General features: G+C 40.6%; 1 protein-coding gene across 1 annotated transcript in view; it reads right to left on the reverse strand.

Annotated features, from left to right (window-relative positions):
• The window catches only part of Map7d3 (MAP7 domain containing 3), a 31,492-nt gene extending 27,250 nt beyond the window's left edge, over positions 1–4,242 (reverse strand). Inside the window, exon 1 of the mRNA XM_060374673.1 lies at positions 4,200–4,242. Within this exon, the coding sequence (XP_060230656.1) occupies positions 4,200–4,242 (43 nt within the window). The remainder of the gene's footprint in view (positions 1–4,199) is intronic.
• Positions 4,243–23,308: the final 19,066 nt, after the last annotated feature.

Consider the following 23,308-nt stretch of genomic DNA (forward strand, 5'->3'; position numbering starts at 1 on the left):
TGTTTCCCTGACTAGCCTGGAACTCTATATAAACTCGTTATAGGATGATCTTGAACACACAGAGGCATGGGGCTCTATGCCCAGAACAACTATTATTATTAATGTTAATATATCATACAGCTCAGATTGAAATAGGTAATTCTTCCTCCTAACCCTACCCCCATAGGAGTTTCTAGAAAAAGTCTCACCCTGAGTGCCTGAAGTCTTCCTGTGCAGCCTGAGTAGGAGGGACAGGAGGCCTAGAGAATGAGCATTTATAATGCAAATGTTGGCTGAGAGCTTTTGCAGTTGGAAATGGGAGGTCAAGTTTTTCAGGCAAAGAATAATGATTGTGAGTAATCCCCCCCCCCCAAAAAAAAAACAACAAAACAAACCAGGCTTGTTTTTGGGAGTATTTTGCCAATAAGAGCCATTCACATGCCGGAATTAAAAAAAACAACAACAAATACTTGAACTTCTCAGAGAGCCAGCACTTCTCTCAGATACTGGGGAAGAGGAAGCCTCCTTGAGAAATTGGACAAGGTAGAGTCTGTTTAGCAAGGGGCAGCAGTGGCGGCAACGTGTGCTGGGCTGTCTCAGACCCAGGCGGCGCCTGCCCCAGGCTTGTCTTCTGGTGGAAAAGCCAGATGTCAGAACAAACACTCTAAACAGGTGGATCTCTGTCAGCACCACTGCACCATAGTATTTGAACCTTCCTCTCACTGCTTATACACTGAGGCAGCCTTACTGGAAAGTAAATATTACAGGAAGAGGAGAAAGCTTCTTCTCAAGAGAGAGCATGCAGTTAGTACTTAATGTGAGCCAGGGGTCCACAGCCTTAGCAGTTTCTGGCAGAGAGGGAAGCATACAGGCTTTGCTGTATAGTAGAGAGTGTCAGCAGTTTACTTCAGCTATCTAGATACAAATTCTTTCCTGCTAATTCTATGAATGTGGTAAGAAAGGAAGGACTTCGGCTATGGCATCCAAAATTCATGGAAATATAAATAATCTTAATAGAAGATTTTGTCAGTTACAGTTCTTCAGTGGCATTTTGCAATGTTCTTGTCTTTCTTTTCCTTTTTCTTTTTTTATGAGATAGGGTTTCTCTGTGTAGCCTTGGCTGTCCTAGGACTCACTATGTACACCAGGCTGGCCTCAGACTCACAGAGATCCACCTGCCTCTGCCTCTCTGAGTGCTGGGATTACAGGCATGAGCCACTGCACCCAGCTTGTCACAGTACTTTTCAAAGTCCATGGACACTTTTGTGGTCAGTAGTCTGAGCTGGAATTCCAAAGAGCACCAAAGGCAGGAACACATCAGGCAGTATGATTTTTCCAATAACTTGGAGACACTAAGAATTAACATTTATAAGAATTAACATTTAACCAGCTTCTCCCTCGTTTTACAAAACAAGGAACTGAGGTGTAGCGATTTACCCAAGATCTAACAGCTAGGAAATGGCCGATCGATTCATTTGAAATTTGCATTTTTAAAATGCTGCAGTTATAACATGCAATACAAATTATAGTTCAAGGAGGACTTGGGGGTGTAGAGAGATTACCCAAAAGGTGTGCTATCCTGAGGGTTAAAGTAGATTAGGTTTTTAAAGTGGCATGAACAGTAGCTGAACCAAAATCATTGTGAAGAGTTCTAGCTATTACACTCAGTTTTTTCTCTTTATATTAATGGCCATATATTGTAGCCATACTTAAATGTAATGTTTGAATCTACACCATGTTTCAGTCTACATTTTTAACTTAATCCAGCCTTCACATACTTATCACTTAGTGCCTAAATAGCATTTCATCTGGTCAAATAGGTTAACTGTTTTTAGATTACTGTTGTTGAAATTTAGGATTGTTGTTTTCTTCCAGTTTTTTAACCACTAAAAACAGTGGGCCTTGAACTGCCCTGCAAATTTTCCCGCACTGTGCCCCCCCTTTGTTTTATTTGAGTTAGGTTCTTTGGAATATGGTCTTGGGAAGAGTGGGGGTGAGGAGTGTGTGTGGGTGGTTGGGGTGGAGGGTGGGAGGTGTATGGGTGGAGGTTTTGTGTAAAGAGCTTTCAAATCAAATTGCCCTCCATCAATTTGTTGTGTCTGTGTGTCAACAGGGATGAGGAGACTAGATAATTAGGGAGAAGGGGTGAAAATGTTTCATTAGGTAGAAAAATGAACTTGAGGGTTCTTGGCTGATACTTCTTCTCCTCAGCCCTCTACTCTCCCCCATGTGAGCGTTCTTTTGGGTTTTTTGTGACTGTCTCCTTCTGTGCAGAATTGTGGCACAGAAACCACCCCCAGCAGAACAGGGTGGACAGTTTGTGTGCCAAAACACTAGACGAAGCCACCCATGGAAGAGTGTAAGCACCCACTGTGCTATGCGAAGTCAAGTTCTGGGCACCCGCTTACATGCTCACTTGTATAAACTGTTGATTCAGATTCCAAATACGAGCTGATGATTAACCTCACCCCACCCTCCTTGCCATGTAACCCTGCTTGGCTTGGTACGCATTGTGTCATCCACACTTGCTCATACTCACGGCAACCTTCCTGCCTCAGCTGCCTCATGGCATTACAGATATGTGCTCATGCCAGTGCACTGCATGACCTCCTCCCTCCCTTTTCAAAAAGCAGGGTCTGACTGGATCTTTGTACCCTTGGACTTGGACATAATCTTTTATCACTTACAAATCATTCAATATTTAGTAATAAGTAATGTGTTTGAGATTCTAGTCCATGGCTTCTTGGTCCTCAGAATAATCCTTGAGTTGAATGTTTTTGTCCCATTTTTATGGAGGAGGAAAGTGAGACTTAGAAAGATGTTTAACTTAGACCAGCTTAATTGGTAAAAGTGCTTGCCATGCCACCCTGACAATGAGTTCAGTGTCTGGAATCCATTGTAGAAGTAGAGAACAGACCTTTGAAACTTGTTCTCTGACCTCCATGCTGAAGCCATGGCATTCACCCACTGCATGTAAGCACACATACACATGCTCTTATACACAGATACACATGCCTACACACACGCCAGTGCTACTGCTAAATGAAATAAAAATTAAGAGAGAGAAGAGGGAAGGAAATCAACTTGACCAGAGTCACATAGCTCAAATGTGCCAGATCTATGATTCTAGGACCTTTGTCCCTCCTACACACCCTTTTTGGTCTCTTTTTGCTTTTGAGACATAGTATCCCTGTGTTGCTTCGTTTGACTCCAACCTCTTGGGCTCATATCATCATCCTGTCTCAGACTCCTGCTGGATGAGATTGCAGGCATGTGCCATCATACCTAGCTCCATTACTTTGATTTTGTTCTGCCCCACATACTGTTCTCGTTTATGAGATGATGACTGACAGCACATCATACTGACTGCACCATGTTGACTATGTAGTTCTTTTATAAGTGTCAGATCCGGTAAAATCTACCGAGGTGCCTTGTAAAGTATAAACAGAACCTTGCATATAAGTGTTTATAACTTAGGTTTAATTTAGCAATAGTTATTAGGTAATTCTTTCTTGGAGCAGGCCTTTCTATGTCCTCTTGGCTGGCCTATAACTCTTATAGGCCACGCAGGTTCCAAATTCACAGAGATCTACCAATGTGTGCTTCCCAAGTGCTGGGATTAAAGGCATGTGCCATAATGTCTGGTCCTATCTTTTGTTTTGTTTTGTTTTGAGACAGGGTTTATCTGTGTAGCCTTGGATGCCCTAAACTTACTTTTTAGACAACGCTGTCCTCGAACTCACAGAGATCTTTCTGTCCCTGCCTCCTGAGTGCTGAGACCACACAGGTGTGCACCACCCCTGCTGGCTGGCCCAAACTTTTACTTTTAAAAAAGAGTTTTATTTTATGGCTATGTGTGAGCATTTGTATGCACTTGTGCAAGATGTATACCTGGTGCCTGTGGAGGCCAGAAGAGGCTGGAGTCTCCTAGACCTGTAGTCTTAGGCAACTGTAAGCCACTAATGTGGATGCTAGGAACCAAACCCTTGTCATTTTCAAGAGTAGCTACTATTCTTAACCGCTGAGCCCTCTCTCCAACCTCTGATTTAGCTCCAGCAATTCTATAGGTTGCTATCAGCCACATAACCTGGCCTAAATGTCCTGTGGCTGGAGGGGATTAATCGTTTCTGTCCTAAGAATAGGTGTTTTGAGGAGTGGGTCCCTAGTGATTGCTAGAGGATGCTATTTGCCACTGTGCCTCTCACCTGCATAAGACTTACCAGCATTTATGGTCTCATTTATACACTTGGAATGCTTCTCCATATCTTCAAAGGAATTTGATGTTGATGCTGTAGATGTTGCTCCCAAAGACGATCAGAGAAAGTGTCTTTTACCTCTGGTCTTTGTGATAATTGGTGACATGTAACAGCACGTGAGTAAGTATTTTCTGATGGTTCTAAGGGAGAGAGTAAGAGATAGACACATGGGATCTCCATACTCAACTCAGATACCATTCACACTGGGAGAGTCCTTAGGAACCTTTCTTTGGGCACCCATGCCTCCAAATTTCTTATTTCTTAAATCATCTGTTTTTTGTTTGTTTGTTTGTTTGTTGTTTTGGTTTTGTTGTTGTTGAAAAGGCATAACATGTCCTATATTGGGGAGAGAGACTATACGGACTGTGTTGTATCAGACATCATGACAGGGAAGCAAGGTATAAAATGTCACCAAACATCCTGGCATGTGACATACTTACCTGACGTATTTACCTGTCTATACTGTTCTTCCCTGTATGGGAATTGCCTGCTTGTGTGTAACCTCGTGTTGAATATGATGTGTCTCACTATCTCACTTACTTCTGATGGAAAGCATAATAAGATTGACTTTGAGAGTGAAAAAGACTTGAGCCACAAACTACCTATTTAACTGTACAACATCAGGCAGGTCACTATAGCTCTCTTCCACCTATCATGAAAGGACCCTATCCAAAGATCACTCTCCCTCTTTCCCAGTTTTATACTTGATGCCCCTTTCTGACATCTGTATATTTATTCATGACTACTTTTCATTGGAATTAAACACGTTTAGTTGTTCAGGAAGTGAAAATAGAGACCTAAAGCCTGAAGGTGTGCAATAGAGGTCATCATGGAAATGACAACTGAAAAGTCAAGTGCTGCTCTTTGTTAAAGCTGAAGTGTTGCTGCCCCCGAGTGTGTAAAAGTAGTATTGACATTCATGCAAAGTCAAGCCTGTGGCAGCCCATGGGAACAACAGTAGCAGTCAGTTGAGAAGCTAGTTAATTCAGAAATTCCACTGGTATCTTAGAGATCACAGTGTTGTTTTCTTTTCTTTCATTCTTTCTGTTTTCTTTTTGAGACATTGTTCCTTTTTTATTCCTTTTTCTTTCTTTCTTTTTTTTCTTTCTACCTCCTCCTTCCTTCTCTGTGTAGCCTTGGTGGTCCTGGACTTGCTTTGTAGACCAGGATGACCTTGAACACACAGAGATCCATCTGTCTCTTCCTCCCTGATTGCAGGCATGTGCCACTGCGTCCCACTAGAGACCGGGGTTTCTTGACACCTGTGTGTTTCTCTGTGTAGCCTTTGCTGTCCTGGAACTCACTCTGTAAATCAGGCTGCCTTTGAACTCAGAGAATTGTCTGCCTCTGCCTCCTGAGTGCTGGGATTAAAGGCATGCATCACCAAGCCCAGCCTTCTTTAATTAAAAAAAAGATTTATTTTTATGTGTATGAATATTTTGCCTGCATGTGTATGCGTGCATGCACACATGTCACATGTGCCCAGTTCTTTCAGAGTTCAGAAGAGAGTATCTCACCTCCTAGAACTGGAGTTATAGTCACTTGTAAATCACCTGATGTAGGTGCTGGAAACCAAGCACAAGTCCTGTGCAAGAGTGGTAAGTGCTCTTAATGGTTGAGCCATCTATCCATCACTGCTTCATTATCTTTAAGCCAATATATATATATATATATTTTTCTTTTGAGCATAATGGGTTGGGAGGAGACCCACTCTGGTCTCTAGTTAAATAGTCTATTTGAATTACAGATGTTACTCTCAGAGACTCTCAGGGGAAGCTACACTCCAAACATCTACTTATACTGTGTTCTCCCATCCCCTAGCTAGATTCCCAGGACCTTAGAACATCTGACAAGGAGAGTCTGTTTTCAGAGACTTTCTAGGGCCATATAGTAGAAACTGAAGAGGAAAGCTGATTTGACCTAGAGTTGATGTAGGTGAAGTTAGTCTGATTGAATGAGATTGGATATTTGCCAAAACACCTCTAAAAGGGACTAGAGCTTCTAGGTCTAATGACAAAATTAGGAGATGTATTGATGCTGGGAACATATTTAAAGGAATCTGAGTCATTCTGGTTGGGTGAGAGTCAGAAGAAACAGAAACTGAAGCAGCTTCAAGCATCAGGAAACATTGCTGGCTAGCCTGGTGGAAAGGCCCTTTCACTGGGAATTGAATTCAAGATTCTGCTACCTCAGCCTCCAGAGTCACTGGGATTATGAATCTGGGTCACCAAGCCCAGATTACAATGTATTTTCTTTTTCTGTTTTTGTTTTTGCTTTTCGAGAAAGGGTTTCTCTGTATAGTCTACTGGTCTACTCACTTTGTAGACCAGGCTGGCCTTGAACTCACAGCCACTACCTCGCCTCCCAAAGTGCGGGGATAAAAGGCGTGTGCCACCACACCCGGCTTGTATTTTCTTTTAAAACCTAGAAACTTTTATATCCTCCTCATAAACACAGCAAATTCACATACCCTAGTTGAGACAATTCACTTATTCCTGTGCTTTCAGTACAGTCAATAACTTTAATGATAATACCAGTAGTAATAACTGCGGATATCAGCAAGGGTAACCGTTGTATCTGGTGTTTCACAGTTCCATTTTACAGTCAAGTAAGTGGAGGTTCAGAGCAGTTTACTTAAAGTCACACAGCTTTCTCTGATGATTTCAGTTTTCACTCAGGCTTCTCTGATGCACTAATGCTAGCAAACAGGAGGGGAGTGTGCACCCTAGCTCCTAGGGGGCATTTGTTCTTCTGTGCAGCTTTCTTCCCTTCTTGGAATACACTTTGTAAATTAACACACAGGTGGACCATCATTCCAACCTTTTCTCAGGAAATAGTCAGTTGGCCTGTAGGGGGAGAGATTACCCCAGGAAAATATTTTACCTACTGCATGAACAATTGCTTGATAGCTGTGGGTGGAAAAAGAGAATGGACTCTAGGAAGACATGTGACTGAATAATACTTGAGTATCTACTGCTGTTTGAGATTTTCAAAGCAATTGCTTTTGATCTTTAACATGGATAATTGAAGTATTAATTGTACTGAAGAAATTCAGGTCTATCTATTTAACAGTCAAAGATTTTACCAGCAATAAACAAGTATTTACAGAAAGGAGTGCACCTTCTACTAATGCTTGCTGTTAAATATACCTTTCTCCTTGAATTAATGATTAAGCAAAGAGGATCATTAAGTACCTATTTATTCCTCCATCAATATATCACCTGTTTAGCTCGTATCTATGGAGTACTAACAGAATATGCAGCACAATAATCTCTCTCTTGCTCCATCCCTCCTTTGACATTTTTTGGTACCTTTGTCAAGAATATAGTCTAATAAATGTAACATTTTTTAAAAAAATATTTTATTATTTTATAAATTAGTTTATTTACTTTGCATCTCAGCTGTACCCCCATCCCAATTCCACCCTCTTTCCCTCCCTCCCTCATCTCCCCCCATGCCTTCTGACCCTAGCCTATCAGGTCTCATCAGGACTGGCTGCATTATATTCCTCTGTGGCCTGGTAGGGCTGCATTCCTCATCAGGGGAAGGTGATCAAAAAGCCAGCCACTGAGTTTAAATTTAACATTTTATGGTGGTTCTCTGTAGCTTTTTTAAAAAAGCAGACACTAATAAACCAGGGACATTTATAATCTGTGAACAGGAAATAGGAAGAGGAAGTGAGTTTAGGTCAAAGGAAGCTTTGTGTTTAGTTGGGGGGTGGGGTCATCAAGAGAAAAGGCTCACTTAACAGAATGGCGATGATGGAGATATGGATCACTAGCTCATAGCATTTGCACTTTTTTCCAGGAGAACTGGGTTTGATTTCCAGTATCCACATGGCAGTTAACCATCTGTCTGTAGTTCCAGTTTTAAGGGATATGATATTCGTTTCTGACCTCTGTGGGCACTCATGGTATGTATATACATACACGCAGGCAAAAATGTTAGACATAAAAATATTTAAACATGTTAAAGGATAATAGAACAGTCTCACATCTAGACTTTGAGCACCGGTATGAGTACTAAAGATAACAAGCCGAATTTTCAGTTTTCTTCTAAATTCAGCTTGAGATACAAGAAGATAAGACGACGATGAGTTCCTTTCCAGGAGTTGAAAGTAGGCCTCATCCATGTTGTATAGTCTGTTTGGCATATTTTAGGCAATTTGGTCAATCAAAAGAAACTTTATAATTATATTTTATGCTTCAAAACCCGTGTGTGTGTGTGCGTGCATGTGTATGTGTGTGTGCGAAGTACAAAAGAAACTTCAGAGACTTCATTTCTGAGTGCTAAGGGAAAATTATAATGATAGTAAAAGTTTTCATTTCATTTTGTATGAATTATATATGCATGTATGTGATAATGAAACATACATGGGCAGTTCCTTAGTGACTGTTTTTCTTTTTTGAAACAGGGTTTCTCTGTGTAGTTCTATAGACCAGGGTGGCCTTGAACTCACAGAGAGCTACCTATCTCTGCTTCCCGAGAGCTGGGGCTAAGGGTGTAACACCACCAAGCCTGGCTTCTTCAATGACTTCTTTTAGCCCCCTTTCAGTCTATCTACTTAGGTCTGGAAAGATGGCTCAGTAATTAAGAGCACTTTTTATTCTTGAAGAGAACCTAGTTTCAGTTCCCAGTACCCACATGGTGGATCAAAGCTTTCCATAGCTCCATTCCAGGAAATCCAATGCCCTCTCCTGACATCTTTAGGCACAAGGCATAATATGTACTGTGTACATATGTATATGCACGCAAAAAAACTCATACACAAAATAGATAAATCTAAAAAAAATCTACGTACCTATAATGTACATTTCACTTTAAAATATTTTAATTTCTCTCTCTGTGTGTATGTGTTGTTTGTATAACACAAAGGAGCTAGTACTGATGGTTTTCTTTTTTTTTTCAGAATTAGGTCTATTCTACTTCCCATAGGTCAGTGGTCACTTCTGTGATATGATATGTGAGCAGTTCCCTCCAAATACCTCCTTTCTTCCGTTGCTCTACATCACCATTTTTCTCCAAGCGCGTGACTGCTACTTTAAAGTTAAAACAGGTATTCTCTGTTGAAACCATATATTTGGGAAGGAAGAATATGGAAATGATGTAAAATCCTGGGTAGGAGCACTTATTGTATACCAGATAGAGTCCTAACCAACAGGCAGATGAAAAGGTTCTCAACACCATTAGTTATGATTAAAGCCATAGTAAGATACCATAGTGTACCTATTAGGATGGCTAAAACAAAGACAAAATGGATAGTATGCAAAGCTCACCCGGATACAGAGTACATGAACCTCTTATATGCTTCTGATGAGAGGAGAAATCTTCAAAAGAAGGGAAATGGAATGTGAACTAATTTGGTCTGTGAAGAGAAGACTTAAGTTCCTGATCTTCACCTGAAGTTTTGTCAAAAAAAAGTTTCTTTTCCATGATTGTTATTTCAATTAAATATTTCTGCCAAAGAAGTATTCAGACAATACCACACTGCCCCTTGAAATTAGCAGGTTTCCAGAAAGCTTCCCAGGATCAGTGGCTCTCTCAGAACAACTGATAAAAAGGAGGCATGTAATTGCTGCATTTACTGTGCCTTCACAGTCAATATTGATTGCTTCCTCTCATTAATGGTCTCTGCATTCATGAAGAATAGGGTCCCTTCTTAGCCCTGTCCTCTCCCCAGCAACTATAAATTACCGTCAATGTTCCCTCTTATCTTCACCTGACTCCAATCCCTCTGCTGGCTTTAGAGCTCCAGGCAGTTTACTCTACAGAGGTTATCATGACTATGTTTACCTGAGTACCTGCCAGGCTGGCGGATACAGGAAAATGAATCTGTGCTTTCTACTTTTTTTTGCTTCTGAAAGGGATGTGTCTAGAGGTAATTGAAATAGAGATCATTGAACAGTCTGAACAAACATACATGTATTGCAACTAAACTTAAGCTGAAAAGTGATCTAAAGTGATAACTTCTATATGTAACCAGGAGTCTCTATTGGTATTAGTTGTCTGGATTATTCATCGGGGAGCCATTTTTTTAGAACTGGAAAATCCAGTGTTTCTATAATCAAGGCCAGTGCCATCTGGTTGATTTCATTCTGGGAAGTTTGGCCAAACACCACCAACCAGAAATCTTTGCAAAAGTGATCATTCCTAATTGTTCAAAGAGAATTGACTGAATGCCTTTTCATCTATGGAAATCAAACGGCTATTTGCATGGCAATGATAGGGAAGACTTTGGAAGACTTGTACGTCTGTAAATGATTTAAAGCCTCATTTATAAATAAAACACAAATATTTCTGAAGGCAGAAGAACTATACTATGTCAGCTCTTACAGGTATAAAAGAATTGTTGAACACTGAAAATTATCTTCCTCTTGTCTGTACTTCTGCCTCATCTTGGGTGGGACTTTCGATCTTTATACCTCTGCACCTACACTACTCCATTACTCTCAGCCTCTCCCAGCATCCCTCCTCCTTCTGGTTCTCTGTCTCAGCCTCTCTTTTTCCATCAATCTATCCATCTTCCCACATAACTCAGTGTCGGGTAGTTAAAGGCTGCAGAAAGAAATTCTGTGTTTTTTGAACTTTCTGCTTGGTGGTTGGGGCTGGATGTGTCATGCTTCAGTGACCACCATCGCCTCTCAAAGCTCCGTGGAGGATGAGCAGGAAGCGAACACAAAAGCAAACAGCGGAGAAAAGGAGCAAAGAATCAGGAGGTGGTCAGGAAAAATTAGGATGAGCTAGTAATGATCATAATAACTGCCATTTACCAAGTGTTAGCCACAGAGCTTGATATTTCCCTATTCCTTATCTCATTTCTTCCTCATACTATGTCTGTGAGAGAGACATTATTTCCATTGATGCTGTGGAAGTTTGGTACAGAACTCGGCATTGTTCCCAGAGTATAGTTCAAAGCACTCAAGTACTGGTGCTTTTTGTGTTCAGAGGCAGAACTCCATTTTAACCACTAACCTATTATCTGGAAAAAGTCTAGAAACATACAGAGCCATCTATGAGAGCAGTGCCAAACCGGCTTCCTGGATGCACTTTGCTCCATTCCTAAGGAGCTAAACAAAAGACATTTGTTTACTTATTGGGCAAGGGACCTGTGAGAGCAGCATCCAGGCAATCAGTATTAGGTTTGGACACAGGATGGCGCCAGCAAGGGCTGGGTGATAATAACCAGAGACGCTCATCACCAAGGACAGCTCCAGGCTTGCTTCTTCCTAGGCTGGCACTTTCATTTGCCCAAGGAGCTTTCTTGCCAAGTCAAGTAAGTCCTTTCAGCATCCCACCTGGGGTATGTACTGCTGCTGTTGCTCTGGAGATGGCAGCTGACCGCTCACTAGTGGGAACAGTGTGAAGGGGGGGGAGGTCTCTACTCTTCTAAATGGTAGCCTGAGTCAACCGATTCTTCAGCCTCAATCTCGCCCAGCTCTGATTTTTAGACTAGTGCAAACAACAGTAGCATCTGAGAAAACAAGCCGTCTTCCCTGTTCGTCTTGGCACTGGGTCACAGAATACATCATTATAGACAGAATCAGTAACATCTGTCTTTCCTGGCCCTTATTTAACCTATCTGAATTATGAAGCCTCTCCATGTTTCCAGTTTGTAAATGATGCAAAAGGAGAATTGGAGACAGAGACAGATAGGAAGAATGAGGAAGAATTAATTTACCACAGGGTGAAATGAAAATGTACCCAAAGTGTAATGGAATTTCATTAACTTCGGAAATGATGATGAATGCTGTCCAAATAATTCCTACTAATGCATAATTCACAGCTGAAAATAAAGCCAAATTCTCCTAAAAAACATATCCATTTATGCCCCCAAATTAATTTTGTGTGTTATCCAGGATGGTTGACAGGATAAAAGATCTACTATGAAATATAATCATTTCTTAAGCTTGGGAATCTAGGAGTCTTTCTAGTTTAGTAGATGATGGCAGCTGGTAACAAGTGGAACTTTGAGAGGCAGGCACCCACAGTCCTCATTCTCATAATGTGAATTTCCCCAAAGACATAATTTCAGACATAACCACACAGAAGTTTGGATGAGCTTTAAGATCTCCATAGCAACCATTGCCCAAGTCATATATATATATATATATTATATATATATATGCTGAAAGCAAATTAAAATCAGTTTCAAAAGATCCTAGTGGGGTCAGGAAAAGACCCATACATAGATTAGCAATGCCACCACTAATTAACATATGTTCATGAAATATGCAAATTATACAAGTAACATATTACATATTTACATACCAAGACACCTTTAATATCGTTTCCATTTTTCACAATAAGTATCCTATTCCACAAACCCTCAGTGACATTTTGCACTTAATTTCTCAAGACTATGAGCTTTTAAATGATTTCTTTAGGAAAAAAAAAAACTCATATGCTTTTTCTATACTCAGGAGAGTGGTAATGGGAGAGAGACCTTTTTACCTTTATGTCTGACATAAAGCCCACCTGAGGTTGGCAGAGAGAGAGAGAGAGAGAGAGAGAGAGAGAGAGAGAGAGAGAGAACTATTCTTAGATAAGAGGCTACCCATTGGCTCAGATTCCACCAATGGGAATCTTTGGATTCACAGGTCTCTCAACACCATGTACATATTAAGTTTATTTTTTCCCCCTGATCTATGGGTCACTTAGGCAGAGCATTGGTCACACAGGTTGGTAGTTTACTCAGAGGTTGTTTATGCAAGCCATTGAACTTCCTCCTTTTATAGGAATTACCACATTTAAGGGAAAACTGGTAAGGGGAGGGTTAAAGCATCCAGGGTTATCTGAGTCTATAATAAGAGGTACTGAAATAAGAATCAAATATGATGCCTTGATGATACTGAGACCTAAGAAAAATATGTCATTTCCCACGAATGCATCACTAGGGAGAAGGCACAGCTTCTTGCTAAGAATCCATTCAATCAGAAAATACCTTTTTGTAGGAGTATGAACAAGAACGTTAGATTTTGACCTCTGAAACTCTATGACATTCTCCTAGCAGAGAGTGGGGTAAAGGTGGGGATGTACAATAATGAACAGAAAGTTAGTTTTTCTTTTAAGATAGAGTTTCTCTGTAAGCCCTGGCTAGCTAGAACTCTCTGTAGACCATGCTAGCCTCTATCTCAGAAATCTGCTGACTTCTGCCTCCCAAGTGCTAGACCCACATATATCAGTTTTTTTCTTAAATGGTTAGAACCTGTGGTTTTAAGTTCTATGATGTTAAACTAGGATCCAGCTGATGGCATCATGAACTAGGGAAGCCATTGGGCCAACTTCAACCTATGGAAAAGCAAGACTAAAGAAAGGATTATCAAAGAACCACAGCTTCTCCCTCTTTGAGAGATCATCTCCCCTTAGGGGTGCAGTCTTGCTAGGCTACAGGGGAAAACAATGCAGTCAGTCTTGATCAGACCTGATAGACTAGGGTTAGATAGAAGGGGGGGAGGAGGTGCTACTCTATCAGTGGACTAGGGGAGGGACATGAGGGGAAAAGAGGGAGGGAGGATAGGTTTGGGAGACCAGGGAGGGGGCCACAGCTGGGATACAAAGTGAATAAGTTGTAATAACTAATAATAGTTAAAATAAAAAAAAAAGCTTTTGCTACAAGGAGAATCAGGGTTCCAGATTCGTAACCTCCGGTTACATGTTTTATAATGTTAGAGAATGTGTGCCTTCTTGAATTCTTTCTCCTAGGAAAGAAATGTTCCTGTAAGTGACTATTTAGGAAGTCCCTGAAATATCTCTTGGTCCCATTTCTCTCTCATCCTCAAATGTCTCCACTCAGAATCCATGCTAATATTGTGATGTCATAAACTCATGTTCCAGTAACCTAGCAACTTCTACCAACTTATGGTTACATTAAAACACAGCATTTGCCCTGTTAGCCAGCATTTTCTCCAAATCTCTGAAATTAAACTTTGTGTTCCTTGGAACCTTTGGTTAAGTGCTGAGTGATTGGGAAGCAGCTCACTTACAGTAACTTAGCAGCCTTTCAACATCCTGATCACTTGTTACTTGTCTGTCCCACCCTTGGTACTATGCCTCCCCCATGGCTCCTCTCCACCATCTCAGTTGCAGACACTTAGGTCCCGGTCTAGGAACTACTACCCAAACTCTACCAGAAATGATAGTTACTTCATCCTGACCCAAGGAAATGGCACTTACCTTTCAAAGTCCTGGCCCATGATAACCTCTGAAACCTTCTTCCAGCCCCTAGTCTAAATTCTTCCTTATGCTTCTAGAGTAAATTTAGACCTTAGAACTGAATCTTCCTCTTGCTTGTGGACTAAAATGCCTACTTAGTACATTTATCCCTTTACCTTCTATTTCTTCCCTTATTTAAAACGTGCTCATATGAAGGAATCCTTCCTAGTTGTCTCCCATTCTCTTTGGAGGAAGCACAATCAAGCGACCCATGAATAATACGTGAAGAACCTTTTAGAAGATTGGTGGCTTGGTGATTCCACGTTACTCGTTGTCCTTACCCCATGCCCTGACCCTCTCATTCCCTTCTAAACCATGCTAGCTTGGGCTGCTTCTTTCTGTGTGCCTTCACTGATGTCAAATATAACTGCTTACCTGTCTGGTGGAATGTTGCTAATTCTCTGAAGTGAGTCTCCTGCAAAGCATGTATGTTGATGTGTTCTTCCAGGCACTTCTCTGGAGACTGAGCTGCCCCAGGGAGTTACCCTGTGTTTCTGCCCTGGCCCCGCCCTCTGACTCATTGTGCCCTAAGCAAGCTATTATGACATAGCCTGAGGTATGATGTAAGTGGGCAGGACTAGGCTATGCATGCATATATTTCAATGCCGAAATACTTTTCAAGGTGAAGGGAAAGTATGTATGAGCAGAAAGACTGATGTCATAATTGTTTATCACAAATATTTCCCACTGGCCTTTTTCTTCAAAACCTAATGCTGGTAAAATGACAGCAGTATCATCAGCAGCCATTCTTCAGGCTTACCTATGTACAGATACAGATGTTATGGCGGCCATTTTACCTGCTTACACTCTTCCCATTCTTAGGTTCAGGTTGAATGTATAACTTTGAATTCTGTGGTTCCAACACAATGGTTGACCCTCAGACTTATGGAACCTCTCTTGCATTGTCTATACAACTTCAAGTTGTATGTCCAGGGAATGCTCCTATCTCCCCTATGTTGGTCACATTGTGATTTTACATTTTGTGGCAAAACAGTGAGAATATTGGCTACTTATAGACCTTTTTTGATTAAAGCGGGAGATTATCACTGGCTGCATTCCCCCGGTGAGATACCTTAATAGGCTTTCAACATTTCACATTTCTCTTTTGTATGGCTTTTTTTTTTTCAGGCAGTTTATGCTTTTCTTTTCCTAAAATGTGAATGAATAATTTATTAGCAGCATGTATAATAGTATCAGATACAATTCATTCTGTTTTCTATAGTATAGTGTATATATGGTGTTTGGGAGGGAAAATTGCTTCTATGTGGCAATCTATTTTAATGACATAATCATGAAATTTGCTATGATAACCAAGCACATTGGTTTGGGGTGATCATTGGTGTGCCTTACCTTCCACTAATAAGAATCTTTTCATATAGGTCTTTTGCTTGCTTGGTTAGGGTCACACCAAGGTACTTTATGTTATTTGTGGCTATTGTAAATAAAGGGTGATGTTTCCCTAATTTCTTTCTCAACTCTTTTGCCTTTTGTATACAGTAGGGCTGAATTTTTTTGGAGTTAATTTTGTATCTAGTCACTTTTCTGAAGGCTTTTATCAAGTGAAGGAGTTCTCTGGTAGAATATTTGGGGTCACTCATGTATACTATCATATCATCTGCAAATAGTACTACTTTGACTTCTTTTGAAATGAGTATTCCCTTGATCTCCTTTAGTTTTCTTATTGCTGTAGCTAGGACTTCAAGTACTATGTTGAAGAGATACGGAGAGAGTGGACAGCCTTGCCTTGTCCTTGATTGCAATGGGATTTATTTAAGCTTCACGTCTCTGAAGAAAGAAATTGAAGATGGAAATGTCTCCTATGGTCATAGTGAAAATGGCCATCCTACCAAAAGCAGTCTACAGATTCAATAGAATTTCCATCAAATTACTAACAGAATTCTTTACAGAACTTGAGAGAAGAATGGAAAATTTTACATTGAAAAACAAAAAACCCAGAATTGTTAAAGGATCCTGGAAATAACAGATCTTCAGAGGTAACTACATCACTGATCTCAAGTTGTACTATAGAGCAACAGCAATAACCACTGCATGGTACTGTCAGAGAAACAGGCTGGAGAATGAAGGGAATCAAATAGAATACCAAGAAATAAACCCACACACCTATGGATACTTCATTTTTTACAGAGAAACTAAAACAATACAGCAGAAAAAGATAGCATATTTAACAAATGTTGCTGGTCTATCTGAATGTCTACATGTAGAAAAAAAGAAAATAGATCCTTAATTGTCACCCTGTGCAAAACTAAATCCAAGTGGATCAAAGACGTCAATATGAAACCATACACACTAAACCTGTTAGAAGAAAAGACCTTAACAACGATGTTCTATCTTCACTCAGAAGGAAAAACGCGATAGACTTTGGAAGCAGGAGAAGACAGGGAACAGGACAGGAACCTACCATGGAGGACCTCTGACTAATCAAGCTGTTAAAGCAGATGCCGAGACTCATAGCCAAACTTAGGGTAGAGTGCAGGGAATCTTATGAAAGAAGGGGAATATAGAAAAACCTGGAGGGGACAGGAGCTCCACAAGGAGACCAACAGAGGCAAAACAAAAAACAAAGCAATAAAATAAAAAACCTGGGCCCTGGGGTCTGTGCAGAGACTGATACCCCAACCTAGGACCATGTAAATGGAAGAAATGAAACCCAGGTTAAGATGTAGACCATAGACTCAGTCTCCAAGTAGGGTCCCTAGTAAAGGGAGTAGGGTCTGTCTTTGACATGACTCAGTGGCTGGCTCTGTGATCATCTCCCCCTGGGGGTGCAGTCTTGCTAGGCTACAGAGGAAAACAATGGAACCTGTTTTGATCAGACCTGATAGACTAGGGTTAGATAGAAGGGAAGCAGGTCCTCCTCTACCAGTGGACTAGGGGAGGGGCATGAGGAGAAAAGAGGGAGGGAGTTTGAGTTTGGGAGACCAGAGAGGGGGCCACAGCTGGGATACAAACTGAATAAATTGTAATAAATAATAATAGTTAAAATAAAAAGTATCTTTTGCTACAAGGAGCATCTGGGTTCTAGATTCTTATCCTCTGGTGACATGATTAATAATGTTAGAGATTGTATGCCTTACCTCTTGAATTGTTTCTCTTAGGAAAGAAATGTTCCTGTAGATGACTCTAACTAGGAAGTCCCTGAAATATCTCTTGGTCCCATTTCTCTCTCATCCTCAACTGTTTCCACTCAGAATCCATGTTAATATTATGATGTCATAAACTCATGTTCCAGTAACCTAGCAACTTCTACCAACTTATGGATACATTAAACACAGCATTAGCCCTGTTAGCCAGCATTTTTTCCAAACCTCTCAAATTAAACTTTGTGTTCCTTGGAACATTTGGTTAAGTGCTGAGTGATTGGGAAGCAGCTCAGCTTCCCATTCAACATCCTGATCACTTGTTAATTGTCTCTCCCACCCTCGGCACTATGCCTCCCCCATGGATCCTCTCCACCATCTCTGTTGCAGACACTTAAGGTCCCATTGTAGGAACTACTACCCTCCCTCTACCTGAAATGATAGTTACTTCATCCTCACCCAAGATAATGGCACTTACCTTTCAAAGTCCTGGCCCATGATAACCCCGGAAACCTTCTTCCAGCCCCTAGTCTAAATTCTTCCTTATGCTTCTAGAGTAAATTTAGACCTTAGAACTGAATCTTCCTCTTGCTTGTGGACTAAAATGCCTACTTAGTACATTTATCCCTTTACCTTCTATTTCTTCCCTTATTTAAAACGTGCTCATATGAAGGAATCCTTCCTAGTTGTCTCCCATTCTCTTTGGAGGAAGCACAATCAAGCAACACATGAATAATACGTGAAGAACCTTTTAGAAGATTGGTGGCTTGGTGATTCCACGTTACTCGTTGTCCTTACCCCATGCCCTGACCCTCCCATTCCCTTCTAAACCATGCTAGCTTGGGCTGCTTCTTTCTGTGTGCCTTCACTGATGTCAAATATAACTGCTTACCTGTCTGGTGGAATGTTGCTAATTCTCTGAAGTGAGTCTCCTGCAAAGCATGTATGTTGATGTGTTCTTCCAGGCACTTCTCTGGAGACTGAGCTGCCCCAGGGAGTTACCCTGTGTTTCTGCCCTGGCCCCGCCCTCTGACTCATTGTGCCCTAAGCAAGCTATTATGACATAGCCTGAGGTATGATGAAAGTGGGCAGGACTAGGCTATGCATGCATATATTTCAATGCTGAAATACTTTTCAAGGTGAAGGGAAAGTATGTATGAGCAGAAAGACTGATGTCGTAATTGTTTATCACAAATATTTCCCACTGGCCTTTTTCTTCAAAACCTAATGCTGGTAAAATGACAGCAGTATCATCAGCAGCCATTCTTCAGGCTTACCTATGTACAGATACAGATGTTATGGCGGCCATTTAACCTGCTTACACTCTTCCCATTCTTAGGTTCAGGTTGAATGTATAACTTTGAATTCTGTGGTTCCAACACAATGGTTGACCCTCAGACTTATGGAACCTCTCTTGCATTGTCTATACAACTTCAAGTTGTATGTCCAGGGAATGCTCCTATCTCCTCTATGTTGGTCACCTTGTGATTTTACATTTTGTGGCAAAACAGTGAGAATATTGGCTACTTATAGACCTTTTTTGATTAAAGCGGGAGATTATCACTGGCTGCATTCCCCCGGTGAGATACCTTAATAGGCTTTCAACATTTCACATTTCTCTTTTGTATGGCTTTTTTTTTTCAGGCAGTTTATGCTTTTCTTTTCCTAAAATGTGAATGAATAATTTATTAGCAGCATGTATAATAGTATCAGATACAATTCATTCTGTTTTCTATAGTATAGTGTATATATGGTGTTTGGGAGGGAAAATTGCTTCTATGTGGCAATCTATTTTAATGACATAATCATGAAATTTGCTATGATAACCAAGCACATTGGTTTGGGGTGATCATTGGTGTGCCTTACCTTCCACTAATAAGAATCTTTTCATATAGGTCTTTTGCTTGCTTGGTTAGGGTCACACCAAGGTACTTTATGTTATTTGTGGCTATTGTAAATAAAGGGTGATGTTTCCCTAATTTCTTTCTCAACTCTTTTGCCTTTTGTATACAGTAGGGCTGAATTTTTTTGGAGTTAATTTTGTATCTAGTCACTTTTCTGAAGGCTTTTATCAAGTGAAGGAGTTCTCTGGTAGAATATTTGGGGTCACTCATGTATACTATCATATCATCTGCAAATAGTACTACTTTGACTTCTTTTGAAATGAGTATTCCCTTGATCTCCTTTAGTTTTCTTATTGCTGTAGCTAGGACTTCAAGTACTATGTTGAAGAGATACGGAGAGAGTGGACAGCCTTGCCTTGTCCTTGATTGCAATGGGATTTATTTAAGCTTCAAGTCTCTGAAGAAATAAATTGAAGAAGATGGAAATGTCTCCTATGGTCATAGTGAAAATGGCCATCCTACCAAAAGCAGTCTACAGATTCAATAGAATTTCGATCAAAATACTAACAGAATTCTTTACAGAACTTGAGAGAAGAATGGAAAATTTTACATTGAAAAACAAAAAACCCAGAATTGTTAAAGGATCCTGGAAATAACAGATCTTCAGAGGTAACTACATCACTGATCTCAAGCTGTACTATAGAGCAACAGCAATAACCACTGCATGGTACTGTCAGAGAAACAGGCTGGAGAATGAAGGGAATCAAATAGAAGACCAAGAAATAAACCCACACACCTATGGATACTTCATTTTTACAGAGAAACTAAAACAATACAGCAGAAAAAGATAGCATATTTAACAAATGTTGCTGGTCTATCTGAATGTCTACATGTAGAAAAAAAGAAAATAGATCCTTAATTGTCACCCTGTGCAAAACTAAATCCAAGTGGATCAAAGACGTCAATATGAAACCATACACACTAAACCTGTTAGAAGAAAAGACCTTAACAACGATGTTCTATCTTCACTCAGAAGGAAAAATGCGATAGACTTTGGAAGCAGGAGAAGACAGGGAACAGGACAGGAACCTACCATGGAGGACCTCTGACTAATCAAGCTGTTAAAGCAGATGCTGAGACTCATAGCCAAACTTAGGGTAGAGTGCAGGGAATCTTATGAAAGAAGGGGAATATAGAAAAACCTGGAGGGGACAGGAGCTCCACAAGGAGACCAACAGAGGCAAAACAAAAAACAAAACAATAAAATAAAAAACCTGGGCCCTGGGGTCTGTGCAGAGACTGATACCCCAGCCTAGGACCATGTAAATGGAAGAAATGAAACCCAGGTTAAGATGTAGACCATAGACTCAGTCTCCAAGTAGGGTCCCTAGTAAAGGGAGTAGGGTCTGTCTTTGACATGAACTCAGTGGCTGGCTCTCTGATCATCTCCCCCTGGGGGTGCAGTCTTGCTAGGCTACAGAGGAAAACAATGGAACCTGTTTTGATCAGACCTGATAGACTAGGGTTAGATAGAAGGGAAGCAGGTCCTCCTCTATCAGTGGAGTAGGGGAGGGGCATGAGGAGAAAAGAGGGAGGGAGTTTGAGTTTGGGAGACCAGAGAGGGGGCCACAGCTGGGATACAAACTGAATAAATTGTAATAAATAATAATAGTTAAAATAAAAAGTATCTTTTGCTACAAGGAGCATCTGGGTTCTAGATTCTTATCCTCTGGTGACATGATTAATAATGTTAGAGATTGTATGCCTTACCTCTTGAATTGTTTCTCTTAGGAAAGAAATGTTCCTGTAGATGACTCTTTTAACTAGGAAGTCCCTGAAATATCTCTTGGTCCCATTTCTCTGTCATCCTCAACTGTTTCCACTCAGAATCCATGCTAATATTGTGATGTCATAAACTCATGTTCCAGTAACCTAGCAACTTCTACCAACTTATGGATACATTAAACACAGCATTAGCCCTGTTAGCCAGCATTTTTTCCAAACCTCTCAAATTAAACTTTGTGTTCCTTGGAACCTTTGGTTAAGTGCTGAGTGATTGGGAAGCAGCTCAGCTTCCCATTCAACATCCTGATCACTTGTTAATTGTCTCTCCCACCCTCGGCACTATGCCTCCCCCATGGATCCTCTCCACCATCTCTGTTGCAGACACTTAAGGTCCCATTGTAGGAACTACTACCCTCCCTCTACCTGAAATGATAGTTACTTCATCCTCACCCAAGATAATGGCACTTACCTTTCAAAGTCCTGGCCCATGATAACCTCTGAAACCTTCTTCCAGTCCCTAGTCTAAATTCTTCCTTATGCTTCTAGAGTAAATTTAGACCTTAGAACTGAATCTTCCCCTTGCTTGTGGACTAAAATGCCTACTTAGTACATTTATCCCTTTACCTTCTGTTTCTTCCCTTATTTAAAAGTGCTCATATGAAGGAATCCTTCCTAGTTGTCTCCCATTCTCTTTGGAGGAAGCACAATCAAGCGACCCATGAATAATACGTGAAGAACCTTTTAGAAGATTGGTGGCTTGGTGATTCCACGTTACTCGTTGTCCTTACCCCATGCCCTGACCCTCCCATTCCCTTCTAAACCATGCTAGCTTGGGCTGCTTCTTTCTGTGTGCCTTCACTGATGTCAAATATAACTGCTTACCTGTCTGGTGGAATGTTGCTAATTCTCTGAAGTGAGTCTCCTGCAAAGCATGTATGTTGATGTGTTCTTCGAGGCACTTCTCTGGAGACTGAGCTGCCCCAGGGAGTTACCCTGTGTTTCTGCCCTGGCCCCGCCCTCTGCCTCATTGTGCCCTAAGCAAGCTATTATGACATAGCCTGAGGTATGATGTAAGTGGGCAGGACTAGGCTATGCATGCATATATTTCAATGCCGAAATACTTTTCAAGGTGAAGGGAAAGTATGTATGAGCAGAAAGACTGATGTCGTAATTGTTTATCACAAATATTTCCCACTGGCCTTTTTCTTCAAAACCTAATGCTGGTAAAATGACAGCAGTATCATCAGCAGCCATTCTTCAGGCTTACCTATGTACAGATACAGATGTTATGGTGGCCATTTTACCTGCTTACACTCTTCCCATTCTTAGGTTCAGGTTGCATGTATAACTTTGAATTCTGTGGTTCCAACACAATGGTTGACCCTCAGATTTATGGAACCTCTCTTGCATTGTCTATACAACTTCAAGTTGTATGTCCAGGGAATGCTCCTATCTCCTCTATGTTGGTCACCTTGTGATTTTACATTTTGTGGCAAAACAGTGAGAATATTGGCTACTTATAGACCTTTTTTGATTAAAGCGGGAGATTATCACTGGCTGCATTCCCCCGGTGAGATACCTTAATAGGCTTTCAACATTTCACATTTCTCTTTTGTATGGCTTTTTTTTTTTCAGGCAGTTTATGCTTTTCTTTTCCTAAAATGTGAATGAATAATTTATTAGCAGCATGTATAATAGTATCAGATACAATTCATTCTGTTTTCTATAGTATAGTGTATATATGGTGTTTGGGAGGGAAAATTGCTTCTATGTGGCAATCTATTTTAATGACATAATCATGAAATACTACATGTTGCTATGATAACCAAGCACATTGGTTTTGGGTGATCATTGGTGTGCCTTACCTTCCACTAATAAGAATCTTTTCATATAGGTCTTTTGCTTGCTTGGTTAGGGTCACACCAAGGTACTTTATGTTATTTGTGGCTATTGTAAATAAAGGGTGATGTTTCCCTAGTTTCTTTCTCAACTCTTTTGCCTTTTGTATACAGTAGGGCTGAATTTTTTTGGAGTTAATTTTGTATCTAGTCACTTTTCTGAAGGCTTTTATCAAGTGAAGGAGTTCTCTGGTAGAATATTTGGGGTCACTCATGTATACTATCATATCATCTGC

This window comes from Meriones unguiculatus, chromosome X, assembly GCF_030254825.1.
Source record: "Meriones unguiculatus strain TT.TT164.6M chromosome X, Bangor_MerUng_6.1, whole genome shotgun sequence".
NCBI lineage: Eukaryota > Metazoa > Chordata > Mammalia > Rodentia > Muridae > Meriones > Meriones unguiculatus.